Consider the following 21,828-nt stretch of genomic DNA (forward strand, 5'->3'; position numbering starts at 1 on the left):
TATTTTCTCAAATTGCTTGTAGTTACTTTTCATGGGCTAGAAAGTTTCTTGGTGTAACTTTTCATCAGTCAAAGGGTTTGGTATATAAAGGTGTGAGGCGGAATTCTTGGCCAGAAAGAGAGTTACCCCAGGAAGCAGCGGATCTTCCAGGTGCTACTGTGAGTATTTTGATTTATTGTCTCTTTTGGGAAGCATTTGATATGTAAATACGTGTAACTGGTTTCTTTTTGTTGCTTATACTTTGTCATAACACCACTTATTATTACTTTACACAGTAACAGTATATATTTAGATGTACAGATAGTATGATGTGATTTTATATATATATATATATATATATATATATATATATATATATATATATATATATATGTCGTGCCGAATATGTAAATCTGGTCAATTAGCAAGAACCCACTTAAAATTAAATCCTTTCTAAAAAAATTCCTTATACGTTTAAAGATATATTTTTTTTTTCATTACTGTTAATGTAAAAATTTTTAGTTTTGCACCAAAATAATCTTAGAAAACTTACCTAACCTTATTATAACAAGTGCAATTTATTTTAACCTAATCCAATTAAATATATTTCAAATACGTTTACAGTAATTTAGTACTAAACAATCAAACATATTTTTTTCGCTAGGTTCAGAATGATTTTGGCGAAATTATTGCATACACAAATTTTCACTTGTCCTATATGGCAAGATGAGCGTTGCTATTTAAGCCAAGATCGCAAGTTCTGCCTATTCGGCACGACATATATATATATATATATATATATATATATATATATATATATATATATATATATATATGTGTGTGTGTGTGTACTGTATAGAATACTTAACACAAACAAATATTTTTTTTTTTTTTTTTTTTTTTTTTTTTTTTTTTTTTTTTTTTTTTAAACAGCTGATTTTACAGGTTAAGAGATGTTATCGTATTTCAGGGTCTCTACAAGCACACCCCTCAAGGAAGGTTCCTTGATGTTGGTGAGGGGCTCTTGATTTAGGGAATTGGATCTGTGCTCCAGTTCCCCGAATTAAGCCTGAATGCCTTCCACATATCCCCCCCCCAAGGCGCTGTATAATCCTCCGGGTTTAGCGCTTCCCCCTTGATTATAATAATAATAATAATAATCTACAAGCACACGTAGAATGCTGGGGCACATAAAGATGATACATCACACATGCTTGTAATACGTAACCCAGTATGTGATGCAAAGAACATGTTGCAATATACACAAGTAGATTAATCGAATAATTAGTGGTAACATGTAGAAAGTCATAGATAAATATTGCTACAACAAATAAAAATAGTATATTTATGAATTATTTAATATCGTCAGACATTCACGCGTGAGAATGAAAAAAAATATAAATAGTGAACGCATTAAATGTGTTAAAAGTGTGCATCCACTAGTATGCACCGACCACTAACCTTTCTAGAGAGTGCAGATTCAGGGCCCTCAGTCTATCCTCATAGGGAAGATTTCTGATACATGGTATCAACTTTGTCATCTTCCTCTGTACGTTTTCCAAAGAATTTATGTCCGTTCTGTAATACGGTGACCAAAACTGTGCATCATAATCTAGATGAGGCTTAACCAAAGATATATAGAGTTGAAGAACAATCTGAGGACTCCTATTATTTATACTTCTTGATATGAAACCAAGGATTCTGTTCGCTTTATTGCGAACACTAATGCACTGTTGTCTTGGTTTCATATTACTGCTAACCAGAACTCCCAAATCGTTTTCGCAGTTATATTAAGATCTACATTATTTAGTTTATATGTGACATGGTTATTTTCCTGTCCAAAGTTTAGAACTTTGCATTTGTCTATATTAATTGCTGGAGTGCTCTAATGTCCTCGTCAGAATGAATTCGACGGCCTATTATGGTGTCGTCGGCAGACTTTCTTATGTCGCTATTTATTCCCTCATCTATGTCGTTTACGTAGATCGTGAACAACAAGGGACTCAACACTGACCCCTGTGCAACGTCGCTTCTGACGCTTCCCCACTCTGATTTCTCCCCATTTATGCAAACTCTCTGCTGCCTATTTGTCAACCATGCCTCTATCCAGGAAAAAAATTTCTCCTATTCCGTGGGCCTGAATTTTCACTGCCGGTGAGCTTACCCGAGTGACTTTTTGAGTGGGCCTATCTTGTCCCTAATCTTACTTCTGTATACTTGAAAGAATCCTTTTGGGTTAGTTTTCGATTCTCTTGGAACTTTAACCTCATAATCTCTTTTTGCTTTTCTTATTCCTTTTTTTATTTCTCTCTTTAACTGAATATATTGATTTCTTAACTGTCTCTCTCCTCTTTTGATTCGCTTATATATGCCTCTATTTTGACCAGTGAGATGTTTCAATATATTGTTCATTCATTTAGGATCATTTTTGTTTGATTTTCCTATTTGGGACATAAATTGTCTGAGCAGCTAGAACGTCACATCGGCAACAGGAGGAGTTTGAGGTAATCAGTCCCTCAGCCTTGAGTCGATGTGATCAATCCATCAGTCTTGAAAAGGCTAAGGGACTGATTACCTCAAACTACTCCTGTTCTTCACAGTTCTCCTTTGTATGGACTGATGAAGCCACTGTGTGGCGAAACGTTTCCTCATTAAAAATACCCAAGTGTTGTACATGTGTGAGGAATGGTTTAAAAAACCGACAAGTTGAAGACTGAGACACTTATGCAACATATGGGTATCTTTATTGAGGAAACGTTTCGCCAAACAGTGGCTTCATTAGTCCAATACAAAGTAGAAAGGTGTAAGGAGAGGAGGAGTTTGAGGTAATCAGTCCCTCAGCCTGGAGTCCATGTGTTCAGTCCATCAGTCTTGTAGAATGTACAGCATAGGGCCGTAGACGTGGCTTATATACATGTATCTAATTCATCCTTTTAATTGTTTCGAGTTCATTCTTGGAGGGATATTTTGAAAACCTTATTTATACCACCTTATTTAATCCCATCTTCCACTTCAATTATGTCTTCCCATGTACTACGTCTTACAAGACACTGTAGGCTAAGGGCTCTCAATCTATCTTCATATGAAGCATTTCTCATAGGTGGATAAATTTTGTCATTCTTCTCTATATGTTCCCCAATAAATTTATATCCATTCTGTAATACTGAGAACAGAACTGAGCTACATAATCTAAACGAGGTCTTGCTAATGATGTTGAGAGTTGTAGTATAACTTCTGGGCTGCTATTGCTTATACTTCTTGATATAAATCCCAGTAAACTGCTAGCCTTAGTATGCACACTCAAGCACTGATGTCTTGGCTTCAGGTTACTGCTTACCATAACTCCTAATTACGTCCTTTTCAAGTTCTGAATGGTCACGTTCTGTCTTATTTACTTTATCAGTGTTAGGGTTATTTACATTTCCTAGCTTTATGACTTTGCATTTATCTACTCTGAACTCCATCTGCCATTTTTCTGACCAGACATTATCTTGTTTAAGTTCTCCTGAATTATAGTGGAACCTTCCTCTGAATTTATTATTCCGCCTATTTTTGTGTCGTCAGCGAATTTCCTCATTTCACCTGTTTTTCTCTTATCAAGGTCATTAATGTAAATTATGAACAATAGATTTCACCCCATTTATGCAGACTCTGCTTCCTTCTGGTCAGCCATCCCTCGATCCATAACAGGACTTTGACCCTAATGCCATGAGCTACCACTTTCTTTAACAGTCATTTGTGTGGTATTCTATAAAATGATTTACTGAAATCTAAGCAATGTCGTATTCTTTAGCAAATATTTAAATGCTTAAATGCCTCATATGCTAAGCCGAAGAAAGTCTGTAAAATAATCAGCCAGGAATGGGCCACCGTGAATCCATATTGAGTATCATGATCAATATATGTTTTACAATATGGCTTTTTATAATATCAGTAATTACTGACTAGTAATTGAGGTTAGGCTTATTAGACAGTAATTTGATGGTAATGATTTATCCTCTGCTTTAAAAATAGGATATGCATAAGCCATCTTCAACATCTCATAAACTACACCTGTTTGAAGAGATATATTTAATTGGTTAGTTAATAGTTTACGAAGTTCCATTTTTCCACTTTGTAAGAACCCTTGAAAAAAGCTCAGCGGGTGGGGGGACTTGTATTGCTTTAATCAGTCAAGCAGTTTGATTACCTTATCCCTAGTGACTATGATATTATTTTCTTCGGATCCACTATACTAATTAATTACTGACATATCATCTGTGTCTTCTTGAATGAAAACCTAAAGGAAATATTTGTTAAAACTCGAGCACATTTCATTCTCACTGTCAGTAAGCTTCCAGCATTAATTTTAAGTGCACCTAAAGTTTCTCTAATATTTGTTCTAAATACGTGAAAAATAATTTCGGATTAGTTTCCGAATCCTTAGCAACTTTAATTTCATAGTTTCGCTTAGCTTCTCTTGTCTCATTACCTTCCCTTTTAAAGTTAATATATTGATTCATTAGATGACTCTCACCTCTTCTGATACACCTATAAATTCCTGTCTTCCCTCCTCAACCAGGTTTAAGCTTCCTACACATCCGTTTTGAATTATTTTATTTGATCTTATTTCCGTATAGGGAAAATTTATCTTTGGCAGCGTGTATAGTGTTTAAAAAGTGTCATACTAATAGTTCTCTTCGTTACCCCAGTCCACACTTGATTGGTGTTACCTAAAACCATTGTAATCTGCTAAGAGAAAATCTGAATCATCTTCAATTCAATACTTCCATGCAATGTTAACTGTAATCTCTCGATTATTAACAAGGATTTTCATGTTTGCAAGAACCAAATCACGCGGGTTATTTCCCCTCACTGGCTCTGTCACAAACTCTAGAAAGTTGTTTGATTCTATATTCTCAGTCCAGGAATTCCAAACAATGTGACTAACGATAAAATCTCTTATACTTACTATCTTATTGTGCCTTGAAGCCTAAACAATTTCCTCCAAAAGTATTTCTTTTGGTTCCTATCCTAGGTTGGGGAACGATATATCAAACCTAAAATACATTTTTCATGCCCTCTAAAAATTCTACCTAGGCGAACTCTGTGAGTGTTCCTTTAGTTTTTATATTCGTTTTTATGTAGCGATTCAAGTTTTCTCAGACATACCTGGATTACCACCTTACCTCCCTTCCCATAATTTCTATCAACAAGGAACATAATTCCCTAAATGTGTCATTCAGCACATACTTTCCGATTCTTCAAATTAAACCATGTCTGAGTAATTGCATATACATCAGTGTTACCCACACATATGACTAATCTCAACTTGTTTACCTTGTTTCCAGCACGAAGACTATTTATTTGATATGTAATGAGGAAACCCTTTCTTCAGTTTCTTCTCTCTTCTCACACCCACTCCTCCACTGTCTCTGCTGGTCTCCATATCACCTACTGCCACCGAATTTCCAATATTAACCAATAATTATACCTCAATCTGCCTACAACCGATATCTACATAAATCACAATATCGCTACCCAGAAGACACACTGCCCACTTCTGTTGTACCATATTTCATTGTTTTCTCATGGAACTCCATACCTGTAACTATTTCTAGTTTAAAGCCCTACCAGCTCCCTCCACTGAGCTATCTAATGCCTTCATCCCAGCTCTAGGTAAATCAACACCATCCTTGGCATACATGTCATTTCTGCCAGAGAAGTGGTCCCAGTTGTCAATGAATGGTACTGCAATATCCTTACAGTGTTTGTCCAGTCAGCAGTTAACATCAATTGCCATGGACAGCCATTCATTTCTATTTCCTCTTCTCAGTAAAATGTCACATATTACAGAGCGCCCTCCCCTTCCACCTAATTATGAATGTTGCTGGCCTATATCTCCTGACCAAATCCTCACTTCTTCACCTGCCACATCATTCCCTGCAGCACGGAGGCAAATAATAGGATTAATCCCTTTACCATTCATAATGCGGTCAAGACGGCTAACAATATCCTCCATCCCAGCCCAGAAAAGCAAATTCAGTAGTCGACCCACATTCGTCAGACAGCACGGAGAACGAATTGAAGGTTTTAAATAGCAGTCTCCTGACTCTTACCATTTCCACCTCTCGCATCCTTCCTTTTGTTATTTAGCTTCGTTCCTTTCTGCTCTACCTCTGTTCAGCTTCGTTAGTTGTCCTGATGATTCAACACAGGAGGATTACTACAAATCTTCATGTTTCTTCAGTCAGTCGTCGTATCTCCTGGTTTCCTCCAACTCCTCCTTAGCCTGCTGGTACAGCTGCTCAAAACACGGCATTGTTCATTACGTTCACAGAGAGCTCACAAGCATAGAAGATGAAATGAATTACGGTTCTGAGGGAGATATGTGGTGACTCCTCCACGTAATTAATAATATTTACTTATGAATGAACACGGTGCACACAGCATTGTAACAGAGGCAATGATTCATAAATTAGTCGTCGGTTTCTGTATACACTGTGTTATTAATCTGTTCCATAGATAAGGGCCTGAAAGTTGGTGTGAGAGGGAAATTATGATACTTTTGATTATTCCATATCTCTGTCTGTATCTGTCTGTTTGTCTCTCTCTCTCTCTCTCTCTCTCTCTCTCTCTCTCTCTCTCTCTCTCTCTCTCTCTCTTTTACACAGGGTTTGACAAGGTTAAGGATCCCTAGCTTTATTGACAAGCTATTTACAGGTTAAGGATTCCTAACTTTATTGGCAAGCTAACAGCTGTTACCTACATCAGCTCATTTGAAAGCATTTTTATTGTTATGAGACATACAAGTAGGGAACAGGATGAAATTGGAGCCATCTGTGGACCAGCATTTTCATTTGATCAACTGACTTTATCTCGTTGACACCATTATGCTGTACGAATGTGTTCCATACTCGAGTCAACCTGGGTATATAGGATCTCTCTCTCTCTCTCTCTCTCTCTCTCTCTCTCTCTCTCTCTCTGAGGTAGCAAACGGTGATTAACTTCGACAAGAATGTGAGAAAGACACATATGCAGTAACTAGTACATTTATTTAGATGTATTGCTATCCACATGATTTTCCAGTCCAATAGAGAGGACAGAAAAACACAGAGTTTATGTAGTGAGTGGAGTCAGGTGGTGCACCAGCTGCAGGACATACGTAGGTGTTGCTTGAATTATGCTAGCGAAAGATTCGTTTGGCAAGTATTTCAGAAATCATAAAACTACCTGTGTTTTAAGTGATGGTTTCAATACACCTGAGCAAAAGCAAAGACATATTTATTAGAATTTTTTTCGGTTCTGGTACAGTGTCTTTTCAAATCACTTGCAGGTATTTCTTACCTGCAAGTGATAACAGCTAATTCTAAACAGCATCTGTGAAATAAGTAAATTTGTTGACAGTACTGGCATTTTGAAAGTTAAAGAGATGGCAATGAGTGTTACAGAGTATGGAGTAAACGTTACTAAAGTCGTATCTCTCTCCCCCATCCGGCTCTTAGGTGCCCCGGTGGCCTGGTGGCTAAAGCTCCCGCTTCACACACGGAGGGCCCGGGTTCGATTCCCGGCGGGTGGAAACATTTCGACACGTTTCCTTACACCTGTTGTCCTGTTCACCTAGCAGCAAATAGGTACCTGGGTGTTAGTCGACTGGTGTGGGTCGCATCCTGGGGGACAAGATTAAGGACCCCAATGGAAATAAGTTAGACAGTCCTCGATGACGCACTGACTTTCTTGGGTTATCCTGGGTGGCTAACCCCCCGGGGTTAAAAATCCGAACGAAATCTTATCTTATCTCTCTTTCTCTTTCTTACATTCTCCTTTATTTACATAGTGGTTTTATAATATGTCACGAGTCCTATCTTTCTTTACAAGCTAAAAACTATTACCTGCTTCAGCTCATTTATCCTTTCTTAATATGTCAAGCTTTAAAAACTATTACCTGCTTCAGCTCATTTATTTTTATGAGACATACAAATGCGGAATCAGATGAAGTTGGAGTCATCTGTGGGACAGCGATTTCATTTGGTCAACTAACTTTACTTCATCGATGTTATTATGTTGTGTGAACATGTTCCCGACTTGAGTCATTCTAGGAATGTATGATCTCAGAGGAAATTATGTTCTTCAGGAGGGTACAACCAAAGAGTAGATGCTGCTAGCTACACGTCTTGTTGTATAGAATCAGTCTTTTCACTGTTCGTGAAGCCAAATTTGGTACCTTGATGACATTGACCTTATACATAACAGTAAGGCCATCCACATTCTTCTGCAACTGAAAGCTCTGCTGAAATGACTGATCTGTCCTGGCTGGGTCCAGACGAGAGACTAGTCGTATTGTTCTGTTCTTTATTCTATCAAGCAGTCTTAGATGAGATGGGGCAAGCAATCCAAGAAAGTAGAACATTCTCAAGGTGTGAGCACACTTGAACCTCGTACAGAATCTTGCAGCCTCTACTGTCAAGCAGATACTGGCAGCCTTGTTTGCAAGTTTTACATCGTGGATTTTTCATAGTGAATTTGAAACCAAATTTCACTCCAAACATATCAACGTTATCCCCAGGTTCCAGCATTCTCCCAGTCATTCTTACCACTGATCCAGCATTACCTCATGGTGCCTAGAGACCATCATCATTTGTGTTTTATCAGAAGCCAATTTAACATGCTATCGTTTTTCCCAGACTGATACAGCTGTAAGCTGGTGATTGATGTAACTGAGAGCAGCTGGCATTTCCTCTCTTGAAAACGTAAACGTTAGATTACAGTCATTGCCTATGCATGAGATTCTGAGATGAGTTCAAGACAATCATTGAAGTAGACATTCCATAACATAACTTCGGTGTATCTGTGTCTAGCATTAGGCATATTAGGAGAGAAGTAAAAAATGAAACTGAAAGTTATAGGAATGCTGAAGGGAACGGTTGAAGTCCCTTGATCTGTATTCCCTGGAGCGCAGGCGAGAAAGATAAAAGATAATATATGCATAGAAAATCCTAGAGGGACTAGTCCTAAATTTGCACACGAAAATCACTCCCTACGAAAGCAAAAGACTGGGCAGGAGACACATCCCCCCAGTGAAAAGCAGGGAAACCACGAGTACGCTAAGAGACAGCACAGGAAGTGTCAGGGCAGAAGACTGTTCAACCGCCTCCCAGCATACATAAGGGTGATTACTAATAGACCCCTGGCTATCTCCAAGAAGCCGCTGGACAGGCACCTAAAGTGAGTACCTAATCAACCAGACAGTGGCTCGTACATCGGTTTGCTAGCGACCAGCAGCAACAGCCTGGTTTACCAGACCCCTGATCCACCAGGAGACCTGGTCACAAGTCTCCTGGTGGACCAGCTGGGGCGTTGATCCCCGAAACCCTCTCCAGACCGACCGATGTTGTAGTGGCCAGGTTTAGGCTTAGTTACAAGTACTTGTGGCAGCTTGGCAGACACAGATGATCAAACCAAATGCAAAGTATATGGCCAACCCTATGGTCACTATCTTGAACATTATGTGCTTTATTGCCCACCTATTGAGGAATATGAAGATAAGCGCTATAATAGCCTATGTGATATGTTAATATATCTTATTTATTGAAAATAAGATACCAGATATATTAAAGAAATCTCCTAAATTTGCTTGTAACAGATAAGTGAACTATAGATATAAATCAAGATGTACTCCTGTAAGCCCTTTTTGGGCCTAGTTCCTAGGTTTTGTGTTTATCCATATACTGTTGCACTACCGTCCACAGGTTGATACAGGGTGTACAATAAACTAGCAGCTTCGGAAGCAAAATCTTAATTTTAATACAATACAATATAGCGACAGTAACCTATTCCTGGCTTTGGTTATTATTGTCATTAATATTATTACCATGGTTAGTTTAAAAAAAACAGTTCCAGTAAAAACATGAGTGAGAATTGTTAACTTTGAAAAAAAAAATCTGGAAAGTATGGGCCAGTAAGTCTGCTGCATCGTTCCATCATTCGAATGTTCTTACCATCTTATGTAACAACCACAACACATTTATCCATAAAATGAGAATTAAAGTAAAGTTTCAGTGTTCGGTATATACAAAGACAAACAGCAGATGGTGTGTACCGCTGACCTGACCAGCGGTACACACCAGAAGAGTAACTCCCAACCACCACTTGTAGTGCAATATTGTGGAAAACTTATCATTGAAACCTAATATCAACTAATTCATGATATCTCCACTACCGTTTTTTTTGTTTGTTTGTTTTGTTTTGTTTTGCCATAAGATCGATGACAAACATGTAGAGGGCAAAGACTGAAGTAGGAGAGTGAAGAGAAAATACTGTAAACAGAAGGTAACAGCCATTCCTAACATTCACTCCTAGGGTGAATGTCAGGAATGGTTTTTGTCATATAGCCACGACTTGTGTTCTCACCGCTACACGAGACAACACCACAACATTACTCATTATAAGTTCTGCTGAATTCATAATTTTCTCTCAGGACTCGTGGTAGAGACTAGAGCAACAATGAAGGGAGGAAGTGGAATATCCCAGCTGCTGCTACTACTGGCTCTTCTTTACTTGTAAGTAATCTTTATTCTGAATTACTTTTTTGTGTATTTGTTGTTGAAGTAAAAGTTGAATATTTAGCAGACACAGTAAACTTATTTTTAGTGTTCCGAAAATATTAGATACATAGTATTTTTTTTTTACCAGTGGCTAGGATTTTAGACACTCAAAAATCGTTTTTTAATGTTAATGAATTTGAAAATAAAATTTGAAATATTGTTGTGAGCAAATGAGACGTTACATAACACCTGGTTGTTAAGTATACACAGTAGTTGACAGGGATACTGATAACAAGAGTATGCTAATCTCGAGTATGATAATCTTGAATAACAGCAAAACGTTAAACGTAACACAAAAACCTATCATTCAAAACATGCCACACTCTTTATATTGTCTCTGTGAACCTCAGATATACAGAATAAAGCACAATGCAGAGCAATTCTGAAATACTAGATTACATCTCTGAGCATACCGTCGGCTTGGAATATGTCCACGAAAAACCACCTAAATATTCAATTCAATTCAATTCAAGTTTATTCTCTATAAGGGTTACACTGTGGGGTTTACAGGTTTTGGGTATTGTGTGGTTTACATGTTATAAAATAGTAATTACAGAGGGGGGCACTACGACACCTAGCATGGCTAGGCATTTCGAGCAGACTTAGATTAATTCTTAACATTAAATCCTTACAGATTATGGTATTCAGGCTAAGTGACTACATCATAATTTGTGAGTTTAGCAATGTGAATGCTTTTGTTTTGGCACAATATAAAGTGTCTATATTGGAGCATCATAGGCAAGCTTATGACTAGTTAGGATTTATTGTTTTAAGATTAAGATTGGTATTTCTGGGTTTATAGTCAGTGGGTGAGTATAATTGTGAACCACCAGGTGGTTATCATGTAGTTAGTTGTGTGTTCAACATGAGTACTGGCAAGGCGCCGAGTATAGATGGGATATCAAATGATTTTTATAGAATTCAATGGGAGCACATTAAGTACTGTCTGGTGAAGGTCATGAATTGTATGCGACGGGAGGGACAGTTAGGACAGACTCAGCGAACGGGTGTAGTCGTATTAGTACGCAAAAAGCAAGAGGGAAGAGTATTGAGTGAGTACAGGGCTATTTCGCTAATGTGTGCCGACTACAAGATTTTCGCGAAGATACTGGGCAATAGGATGAAGAAGGTGTTAGGTGGGGTTATTCATAAGGGGCAGATGGGTATTCTGGGCAGATGCATGAGAGATGGGCATGGCAGCATTAGGGATTTTTTGGAGGGTACATTCGCTGCCTGGATGAGGTAGAGTGCGGTCGTGCTTTGCACCCCTCTACTGTTTCCCAGACGAGCTACTCAGTCAACAACATGGCGCCAGGTGTGCGCAGGAGAGTGAATACTGTGGGCATTGAACTCATTAGTGGGGCTTTAACGCCTACGTCAGTCGATGTGTTATTGCCTAAAATTATAAGAGAGACATACGGCATCAGAGACGAGGATTTATATGGAGTGGCACTGAACGGTGTATATAGAATTTTCGTGAAAGTGCTAACTGCTCAAGTATACGAGGCTTTGGTTGATCGTTACCAAGATGTCAGCATTAACGAAACACCGGCAGTGAGGGTCAAGTTGACGGATGTATCACGACATTATTCGTGGGTTAAGCTCCGCAACGTGCCTTTTGAGGCTGATGAGGTAGATATTCGAAATGTATTCGAACGTTATGGAACTGTATATCTGGCCCAACCTGGCAAATGGGTAAAAGGTGCTTACACAGGATATCCTGAGGGTTCTTTTAATCTCAAAATGACGCTAAGGCATCCTATACCCTCGTATGTATATCTCGAAGAGTTTAGAACCCAGGTAATGGTAGCGTATGCGGGGCAGAGACGTACGTGCCGACTGTGTGGCTAATATGACCATATGGCGGCAGACTGTGGCAAGCGGAGTATGGCTCCTGGGCCGGCAAGGGGTGGAGCACCTGCGCATGAGCACCCGATGCCTAAGGAAGAACGGGGGCAAGGAGGAGGGCGTGGTCGCATGTGGAGTGAAGAGGTAGTGGCTCCTCCTGTGGAATTGGAAGAAGGGGTGATCCATGAATCACCTGGCCCATCAACAGTGGCTCCTGGGCCGGCAAGGGGCAGAGCACCTGCGCATGAGCACCCGATGTCTAAGGAAGAACGGGTGCAAGGAGGAGGGAGTGGTCGCATGTGGAGTGAAGAGGTGGTGGCTCCTCCTGTGGAATCGGAAGAAGTGGTGATCCATGAATCACCTGGCCCATCAACAGTACAGTTGTCAAGTGAGGAGGTGCAGGAGGGCGCAGCAGTGAAGGCTATTGAGGAGGAGTTGGAGACGGTGATACAGGCTATGTTACAGTCTACGGAGGTGGAGAGTTACAGCAAACAAGAACCTGGGATCAGGGCAGAAGGTGTGTGTGGGGAAGGGGAGGATCAGGTGGCACCTGTGGTGGACAGTGCGAGTGCCATGGAAGGACATGGAGGCGGATTAAGGGTGGTAGAGGTGGAAGTCCATTGTGCTGGCTCCCAGGACTCAGATATGGAAACTGAGGGAGCTACAAGGAAAAGGGCAGCAGCGTCAGATTCGGACGATGTTCTGACGCCGGCGCAAAGGCCGGGGAAAAAGACATGGGGTTATGGTACCCAGAGTGACTCTGCGAGAGGGCCACAACAGAAGGGGGGGGATGGTTGGGAAGGAGGGGGGAGTCTGTGGCAAAGGCACAGTCCAGGGGAACGGTCTGAAATGGAAGAATCTTGACATGAGGCGGGGAAGGAAACCTTAAACTGGCCTCAGGTGTGTAACAATAAATATTAATGGTCTGTGTGATGGTGTTAAACGGGAGTGCTTCAGGATGTTTTTGAATAGGTACAAAGTTGACATAGCTTTTGTGCAGGAGCACAATTTTAAGCTTGGTCGTGAATTAGTGGTGCCTGGGTATCAGGCTTATGTGTTGCCGTCTGAGCGTTTAAAAGGAGGAGTGGGTGTGTTGATCAGGGAGGCGAGCCCGTTTGTATTGCATAGGAAAGAGGGGGGAGGGGGGAGAGTATTACGTGTGGAAGGATGGTGGATGGGAGAGAGAGTGGCGTTTGTGTGTGTGTATGCCCCAGCAGAAAGTGACGTGAAAGTGAAGATGGATTTTGTGCGGGAGGAGCTCGTGTACTACCTACGCACGTTACCGTCTGTGGCGATTGTGGGGGGGGATTGGAATTGTGTAATTAAGAGGACAGACGTGGAACCCAGAGGAGCGGGATATTTTTCCTCAGTCTTGGAGGGCCTGCTTAGAGATCTTCAGTTATGTGATGCTTTCGGGGGAGGTCTGTGGGAGGTGGAACATACGTTTATAAGAAGGGGATATGCGGCTCGTTTGGACAGGTTATATTTATCTCAGAGGGTTTTGGTAGAGTCTTTTAAAACTATTGAGATGGTGTCTTCCGATCATAGGGCAGTATTAGTGGAGGTGGGATGGGATGCTTTGGCTCGTAGGCAGGGAAGTTATTGGAAACTGAACACGATGGTTTTGGGGGATAGGGAGGGAATGGAAGCGTTTGCAATATTTTGGGAACAGCTCTGTGCCGACAGAAGGACTGAGGAAGATGTGGTAGGATGGTGGGATAGTGTGGCTAAGTTAAGAATACGTCAATTTTATGTGAGGGAGGGCAAATGCATTAATCAATTGCGGTATGGTTTGTCAAATTATTTAGAATCTAGATTACGGGATTGTTACGAGGGGGAGGCGGTGGCCGGGGTGTACCCAGTGGAGGATATACACATGTTGAAGGACAGGGTACGGGATTTGCAAGAAGAACGTTTTGCAGCTGTACGGGTACAGGCGGGGTTGGATGAAGTACTCTGGGGCGACAAGCCATCAGCTTGTGTGCTGCGAGGCCAGAAGGTACGACAGCGAACGACTACAATACCTGGTTTGCAAGTCATATCTTCTGTGGGGGGTTTTAGAGAGGGTCAGGTATTAAGGGACACCAAGGGGATGAGTGCATATGCAGATAGATGGTTTGAGGAATACGGGAAAAGTAGTGGGGTGGATGGCGAGGTTCTTGGGAAGGTATGTGAGTATGTGCCGTGCAAACTGGGGAGGAGTGATCGGGAGGCACTGGGTGGGGTCATTGAGGAGGGGGAAATATGGAGAGCCCTTATGGACATGAGGAAGTGTATGGCACCCGGGATCGATGATTTACCAAGCGAATTTTATGTACAGCACTGGGGTCTGCTTGGGGGTTTCCTAGTAAGGTTAATGAATGCCATGAAAGACGGAGGTAAGATGGGAGAATCTCAGGCAATGGCGGTGGTGGTGTTGGTCCCAAAGGGTAAACAGCAGAGTACCCTTCGGGATTACCGAGCCATTTCGTTGCTTTGTGCTGATTATAAATTATTTGCGAAAATTCTTGGGAATCGGCTTAAATGTGTTGTGGGGAGGGTCGTGTTTGAGTCTCAGTTTGGGTTACCTGGTAGGTCAATGGACGAGGGCCACGGGATTATCAAGGGGTTCCTGGAGGACATGGAAAGGGGAAGAGGGGTGTTGGTGGCGTTGGATTGGCAAGGGGCTTATGATAGGGTGGAAAGAAAGGCTTTGAGGGATATTCTCCTATGACAGGGGTTTGGCGAAGAAATAGTGGAGTGGGTGGATACGTTGTACTCAAACGCAAAGGTAAGGGTGCAAATCAATGGGTGTGTGGGGGGGGGAGTCAACATGGAGCGGGGTCTTCGGCAGGGATGTCCTTTATCACAAATATTGTTTGCATGTGTTCAGGATCCCTTTTATAGGATGGTGGAGGATCGTCTAAGGACGGGGGGGAGGGATGGTGAGCTGAAGCCGTTGCCTGGTTTGGTGGGCTATGTTGATGATACCACTATTTTGGTAAGTGAGGAGACACGGTTAGGACTTTTGGGGGAAGTTGTACACACTTTTGGGAGAGCTACTGGGATGAAGGTAAATCTGGAAAAGTCAATGATCATGGGGCTGGGAGAGTGGGCAGAGAGATTAGACTGGGGATGTGATGTTGTGCAGCGGAGGACCAGGAGTCTGAAAATCTGCGGTGTCATGTATGAGGCTGACCTGAGTGCTGCAAGGGTTAGCAATTCGAATAGGATGGTGGAACAGGTGCAGCGACGGTTGGGAATGCTGCGACCTCACCATTTAACCCTTAGGCAACGTGCAATTGTCATCAATGTATTACTATATAGTAAAGTCTGGTTTGTTTCGGCTGTGATGCCGTTAACAGGAACGGCGATCACGAGTATTCTTAGAATGGTGTTCAAATTTTTGTGGGGTTCAGGGTGCAACTGGTTGCGAAGGGAGGTAGTGACATTGCCGGTATGTAGGGGAGGGTTGGGTTTGTTGGACTTGAGAAAGCACGTGAAATGTGTGTTTATTAAGAGGAAAGTGATGAGTGCAGGTGGATGGAGGGGATGTCAGCTAGATAAGGTACATGCTCACATGAGGAAATGGTATGGAGGGGCGGAAATGAAGGAATGTGAAACAGTGTTACGTGCCTTAATGTTAGCCAGGGAACCGGGAAAAGTAAAGGTGGGATATGTAGTGGCGCCAGTTGAAGGGATCTACCCCATGTATGCATGGGATGTAATATGGCGAAGATTTAGTAAATTAAGGATAAGACCTAGGGCGCGTGAGGTTATGTACCGTTTCCTGCATGGGATTTTGCCAACGGGAGCGATGCTCCGAGATAGGAGGGTTATTGAGGGTGGGGGGTGTGGCAGATGCAGTGGGGAAGAGACTGCGTATCATGTCGTCTATTTTTGTGAAGGTTTGGAGTGCATCAGGGTATGGATGAGTAAGGTAGTGGTGAGGGTGGGAGGTCAAGGTGTGTCGGTATTGCGAGCGTTGAGTCTTGATATGAGTGGTGTGGATGAGAGTGTGGTAAGAGGTTTAGCATATGTCATCGTGGACTACATATGTGTTTTATGGGGTATGAGGGGGAAGGTGGGTGGGGATGTGACATTTTTGGGAAAAGGTGGGAAGAGTATTTTTCTGAGGGTTATAGAGGACTAACAATAGGGAATTTATTGGCGCTATAAGGGGCTTTAACTGCCGGGGTGAGTAGGTTGGTAAAAGGGGGGGGGGGGGTTCAGGGGATTTCAACGGGCTCACCTCCTTGGGTATGCAGTGATGTGGTTGGGTGTGATTGGAGGTACTAGTGTGTGACCAGATGAGAGGTTGTGCAAGATTAGTTTTGCTTAGTTCCCTTGATGGGGAAGGTGTAAGGAGCAGATTAAATATATAACATGTATTAATGTATAACCTATAAATTATATAACATGTATATTTCTTTGGTAGCGTATTATGTTCCACTTGCACTGGTATTGCAATTGAATTTGAATTTTCTTGAGAGGGTTTTCCTCTCACTATTTCCTTGAAGCACTGAGTTATTTTTGCCTTTTTTGTAACGTAGTCCAGCATCAGTTCTGACGTAATTACCTATTATTATTATTCTTATTTAAGGTATTGTAATTTTGGTAGTCCTGTACCATTCATGGTTGTAAATAATGTTTCCTCAAGTGACATGTGTCATAATAATCCTAAATTGAGGATAATTAATGTCATGATTATTCAGGTTGGTGATGGGGTTAGTTTTCAATGTGTGTGTGTGAATGGGGGGGGGAGGGATGATGGGTCACCTGTGTTGCAGCACAGGTTTCTTAATAAGGCATATTGTAGGTCTGGTGTAATTTGTTGCGAATTGTATTACGGGTGATTGTCATTAAGCTTGGTGCATTATTGTGTTGAGGTTGTAATTTTAGGAGTTTTATTTATAGCCATTTTGTGGCCTTTGTTGTTATAACTTTATTCCTTCTTAAATTGTGATATGTTTTAAAAACTTGTATATAGTAGACTGTCAGATGTTGCCTGGATTGTTTTGTGTTTATATATTGTTTTATTGATGTTGTCATTGTTCATTTTTTTTTTAAGTGAACAAGGGAATGTGGACTGTATTCATTGGTGGGGAGAGGGGACTGTAAGTAATAATGGGTAGGTACCATTATATCTATGAACCCTTGTGTACTTGTGAAACAATGCATGTACGGCAGTCTGTAGGTTGTGTTAAGTTTATTTTAAGGGCCTTATGTATGTGCTTATTCAGTAGATTGTGTAGTGAAAGTTATTGCTCATCATCAGTGTCAGTGTTACATATTAATATATGTACCTATAAATATTTGTACATGAAGTTTTAAATAAAATATAAAAAAAAAGTTAGTTGTGTGTTCAACATGAGTACTGGCAAGGCGCCGGGTATAGATGGGATATCAAATGATTTTTATAGAATTCAATGGGAGCACATTAAGTACTGTCTGGTGAGGGTCATGAATTGTATGCGACGGGAGGGACAGTTAGGACAGACTCAGCGAACGGGTGTAGTCGTATTAGTACGCAAAAAGCAACAGGGAAGAGTATTGAGTGAGTACAGGGCTATTTCGCTAATGTGTGCCGACTACAAGATTTTCGCGAAGATACTGGGCAATAGAATGAAGAAGGTGTTAGGTGGGGTTATTCATAAGGGGCAGATGGGTATTCCGGGCAGAAGCATGAGAGATGGGCATGGCCGCATTAGGGATTTTTTGGAGGGTTGCAGCGGAGGAGGGTTTTTGGGCATTGATTGGGAAAATGCATATGACTGTGTGGATAGAAACTTTCTGAGGACTAGTTTGTTGCATCTCGGTTTTGGCATGGGAGTGGTGAGGTGGGTTGATACATTGTATTCATCTGCAATGGTGAGAGTACAAATTAATGGCAGGTTGGGAAGGCCTGTAAGGATGGAGAGGGGTTTGAGACAGGGGTGTCCCCTGTCTCAAATATTGTTTGCGTGTATGCAGCACCCATTTTATGGGCTCGTTGAGGGGAGGGGGATTTTAAATGGGGAGAAGGATGGGTGTATAGATGTGGTGGGGTATGTGGATGATACCACTGTTCTGATGGCCGGAGTGGAGGGATTGCGTACGGTGGAAAGTGTGTTGGAGCTTTTCGGGAGGGCATCTGGCATGCGGGTGAACAGAGCAAAATCAAGTTTGCTGGAGGTGGGTGCCTGGGTGGGGGGGGGGCTTGGGGTTGGAGTTTGGGTGGGAAGTAGTGGATAGGCTAAAAATTTGTGGAGTTATATACATGACAGATGCGCTAGAGGCTAGGCAGGTGAATTAGGAGGTGGTGGTGGAGAAGGTAGTAAAAAAGTTAAGGAGTTTACGGGCGGGGGATGTCACCTTACAGCAGCGGGCGATAATTGTAAATTCATTAGTTTATAGTAAAGTGTGGAGTATGGCTGTGGTGTATCCACTGCAGACTCCAGACATACATGAGATTCAGAGGAGGGCATTACGTTATGTTTGGGGTTTCGGGAGGGCATGGCTAAGCAAGGAGGTGGTGTTGTCGAATATACGCAGTGGAGGAGTAGGCCTTTTAGCGTTGGGGCCGAGAGTAAAGGCTTTATATGTGAAACAGAGGTTCGTTAGGGAGGGGGGGGAAAAGAGGGGTTAGAGTGGGGAAAGTGATGAAGGATGTGAGGAGATGGTGGAGCGGAAAAGAATTAATTGAATGCGAGGATATGCTGAGGTTATTGTTATTGATTAGGGAGGTGGAAAAACTTAGGGTGGGGCGTTTGGTGACGATGAGCAGAAGGCCGGAAATCATACAGGGGGTATCGGTTTATCCCTTGTATGATTGGGGTATGATATGGAATGACTTTCGAAAGCTTAAGTTAATGCCGAGAGTACGGGAGTTTGTATATAGGTTTATAATGGGGATATTAGCATGGAAAGCTGTTTTGTGTTCAATGGAATTGTTGAGGGAACAGACCTGCGATCACTGTGGAGAACAGGAAACAGCTTTTTATGCGGTTTATTTCTGTGAAGAGTTGAGGGAGGTAAGGGTGTGGTTAGCGAAGGTTTTTAGGTTGATGGGTGGGGGTAATGTAGAGACCCTGCGAGCCTTAACATTAGAAGTACGCGGGGTCTCCAGAGAAGTGAAAAGGGCGATTATGTATGTAGTGGTGGATTTTCTGTATATTTCCTGGGGGATGAGGGACACGGGAGGAGGAAGAATTAGGATTAGGGCAATTGCGGCGGGCATATATAGAACGGTTTGCGGAAACAAACTTATTTACAGGGGACAGTGGAGGACACGTTTTCCGGAGTCCTACTGCAAACTTACGGTCAAGGGCCTCATTCAGTTGGCGAGCTAATTATACGTAAAGGACTGGTTTCCTTTATAAGCGGGTTGACATTAGTTTTTCGGAGGGAGAGTATATAAGGTAAAGACTTGCGAAGGAATGTGAAGGTCGGGAAGGTATGTACTGAGTGGTGCTGTGTTGACATGTAAGTTTTGTGTGCAAGATTTTGATAAGCCCAAGATTTGTATAAAATAGGTCCTTGAGATTAAAAGAGAGTTATAGAAGTCAATGTCCATGTTAGTCTACCAGTTTTTGCAAAGATAATTTTTCTGGTATGTATTTTCGCAGTTTTTTATTGTAATTTTGTAGGGAATTTCTTTCCTCTTAGATGGGGTTGATATTTGTTTTTACATAATTTGTTTTCCATCACTTTTGTAATGTTATTAAGTTTCGTTGCTGATGCAACGTATGCTGTAAAAATCTTGCAGTTGTTGATGCTTTATACGCTTATGTAATTTTGTGTAATGCTTAATTTTGTTATAGAGTAATGTTGACGGATAATTACCAGACTTTGTTCTTAAGTTAAATCTCATAATCAGTTGCATGTATATATAAAGTTACAAAAATTATGTTTGATCACTGCTGTGATCAATACGTGTGCGAATGATGTGGGGGAGGGCCCCCTCCAACAGTTTTGTGTGTATGTGTCAGATATATTATCATTTTGTATAATATGTGTCAGTGAATGGTGTGTATGTATTTTGCGTGTTTCATAATTTTTTTCTCTTGCACTTGTGATATAATTCTTCGTAATCTTGTCCAGATCCTGTATTATTGTGGTATTTAATATTTTATACTACCTTGTAATTTATGATGTTTTAAATAAAATATAAAAAAAAAGTTAGTTGTCGGGGTGTATCAGGGAGATAAGATGTTTTCTAACTGTAGTTTTGAAAGTGATGAATGTGTCTGCAGTTCTAGAGTTTTCAGGTAGGATGTTCCAGATTTTAGGTCCTTTGAAATACATTGAATTTTTTTAAAGGTTTAGTCGAACACGGGGAATGTCATAGAGATGTTTGTGTCTGGTGTTATGCCTGTGGATCCTGTCACAACTATCAAGAAAGCTTTTTAGGTCAAGGTTAATATTGGATTTTTTTTATATATATTTTATTTAAAAACATAGTATACAGTAGACATGTATATCACACATAATTGACGTGATCACAAAACATGAAACATTTACAAAGAAAACAAAATTCCTTATAATTAACAAATACCATACATCAAAAATTGCTACTGTCCTACCCTACTTACGTGCCCTTAACTCATATGACTGTATATACAAAACTTTCTATGTGCACTAATGCTTTGGCCTCTCAATTTATATTGTAATATTAGCATTTAATACACCAAAACATTCTGTAGCTATTCATCCCCGAATTTTTGTATTTTGTTTTTAAAACCCCTCAGTATACAATATACGTGTATATCATACACGAGAGACTCAAATCACAAAATATGAAGACATATATAAGTGCTACAACATCCGCATGACTAACAAAAAAACCGCTACAAAACTTTTTTTTTAGAACAGTCTAAAAGATAAAATAAAAATAATTAGCTCCTAATCTTTCATATAATTATAATCTCATTGCCGAGAGACTCACCGCACTTACAACTTCGTGCAGGCACATGCTACCCCCCCCCCTTTTTTTCCTTTTATCTCTCACCACCTATCCTAATTACAGGGTGATACAGGCTTATACTGTATTTCCATCAGAAACAATATACATTAATATGACAGCAAGTGTACATGGCCTTGGGTCCCACGTTGGACATCAGTACCATTACCAGTACAGAATACAATGATATAATACTGAACATATCATGAGAATAAAGATTCATCATGCACATACAATAGTCATATAATTAAAAAATTCACATACAGGTTCATATATGTTCCGTCCTTATTTTTTCAGCAATAACACGGAAGAACAAAACCGGTTGACTAATCTGACTCAATCCCCATTATGGGCATTGCACAATAAAAATTGCCACTCCTAACCAATACCTCACAATTCATCATAATATTCATATGTCATTACAACGCACACATATACATGGTTAGGTACACTAGAGAAAGATGACATTTATGTGATGATAAAATTGACGAAGCCTGA

The 21,828-nt window shown here is 40.8% G+C and overlaps 1 protein-coding gene across 1 annotated transcript in view; it reads left to right on the plus strand.

Annotated features, from left to right (window-relative positions):
- The first annotated feature begins 37 nt into the window (after nucleotides 1–37).
- LOC128690805 (venom protein 302) overlaps nucleotides 38–21,828 on the plus strand; it is an 88,346-nt gene continuing 66,555 nt past the window's right edge. The window contains exons 1-2 of the mRNA XM_070088159.1: nucleotides 38–158; nucleotides 10,436–10,517. Coding sequence (XP_069944260.1) covers nucleotides 10,462–10,517 — 56 coding nt within the window. The 5' untranslated portion in view covers nucleotides 38–158; nucleotides 10,436–10,461. The remainder of the gene's footprint in view (nucleotides 159–10,435; nucleotides 10,518–21,828) is intronic.

Source organism: Cherax quadricarinatus, chromosome 24 (assembly GCF_038502225.1).
Source record: "Cherax quadricarinatus isolate ZL_2023a chromosome 24, ASM3850222v1, whole genome shotgun sequence".
Taxonomy (NCBI): domain Eukaryota; kingdom Metazoa; phylum Arthropoda; class Malacostraca; order Decapoda; family Parastacidae; genus Cherax; species Cherax quadricarinatus.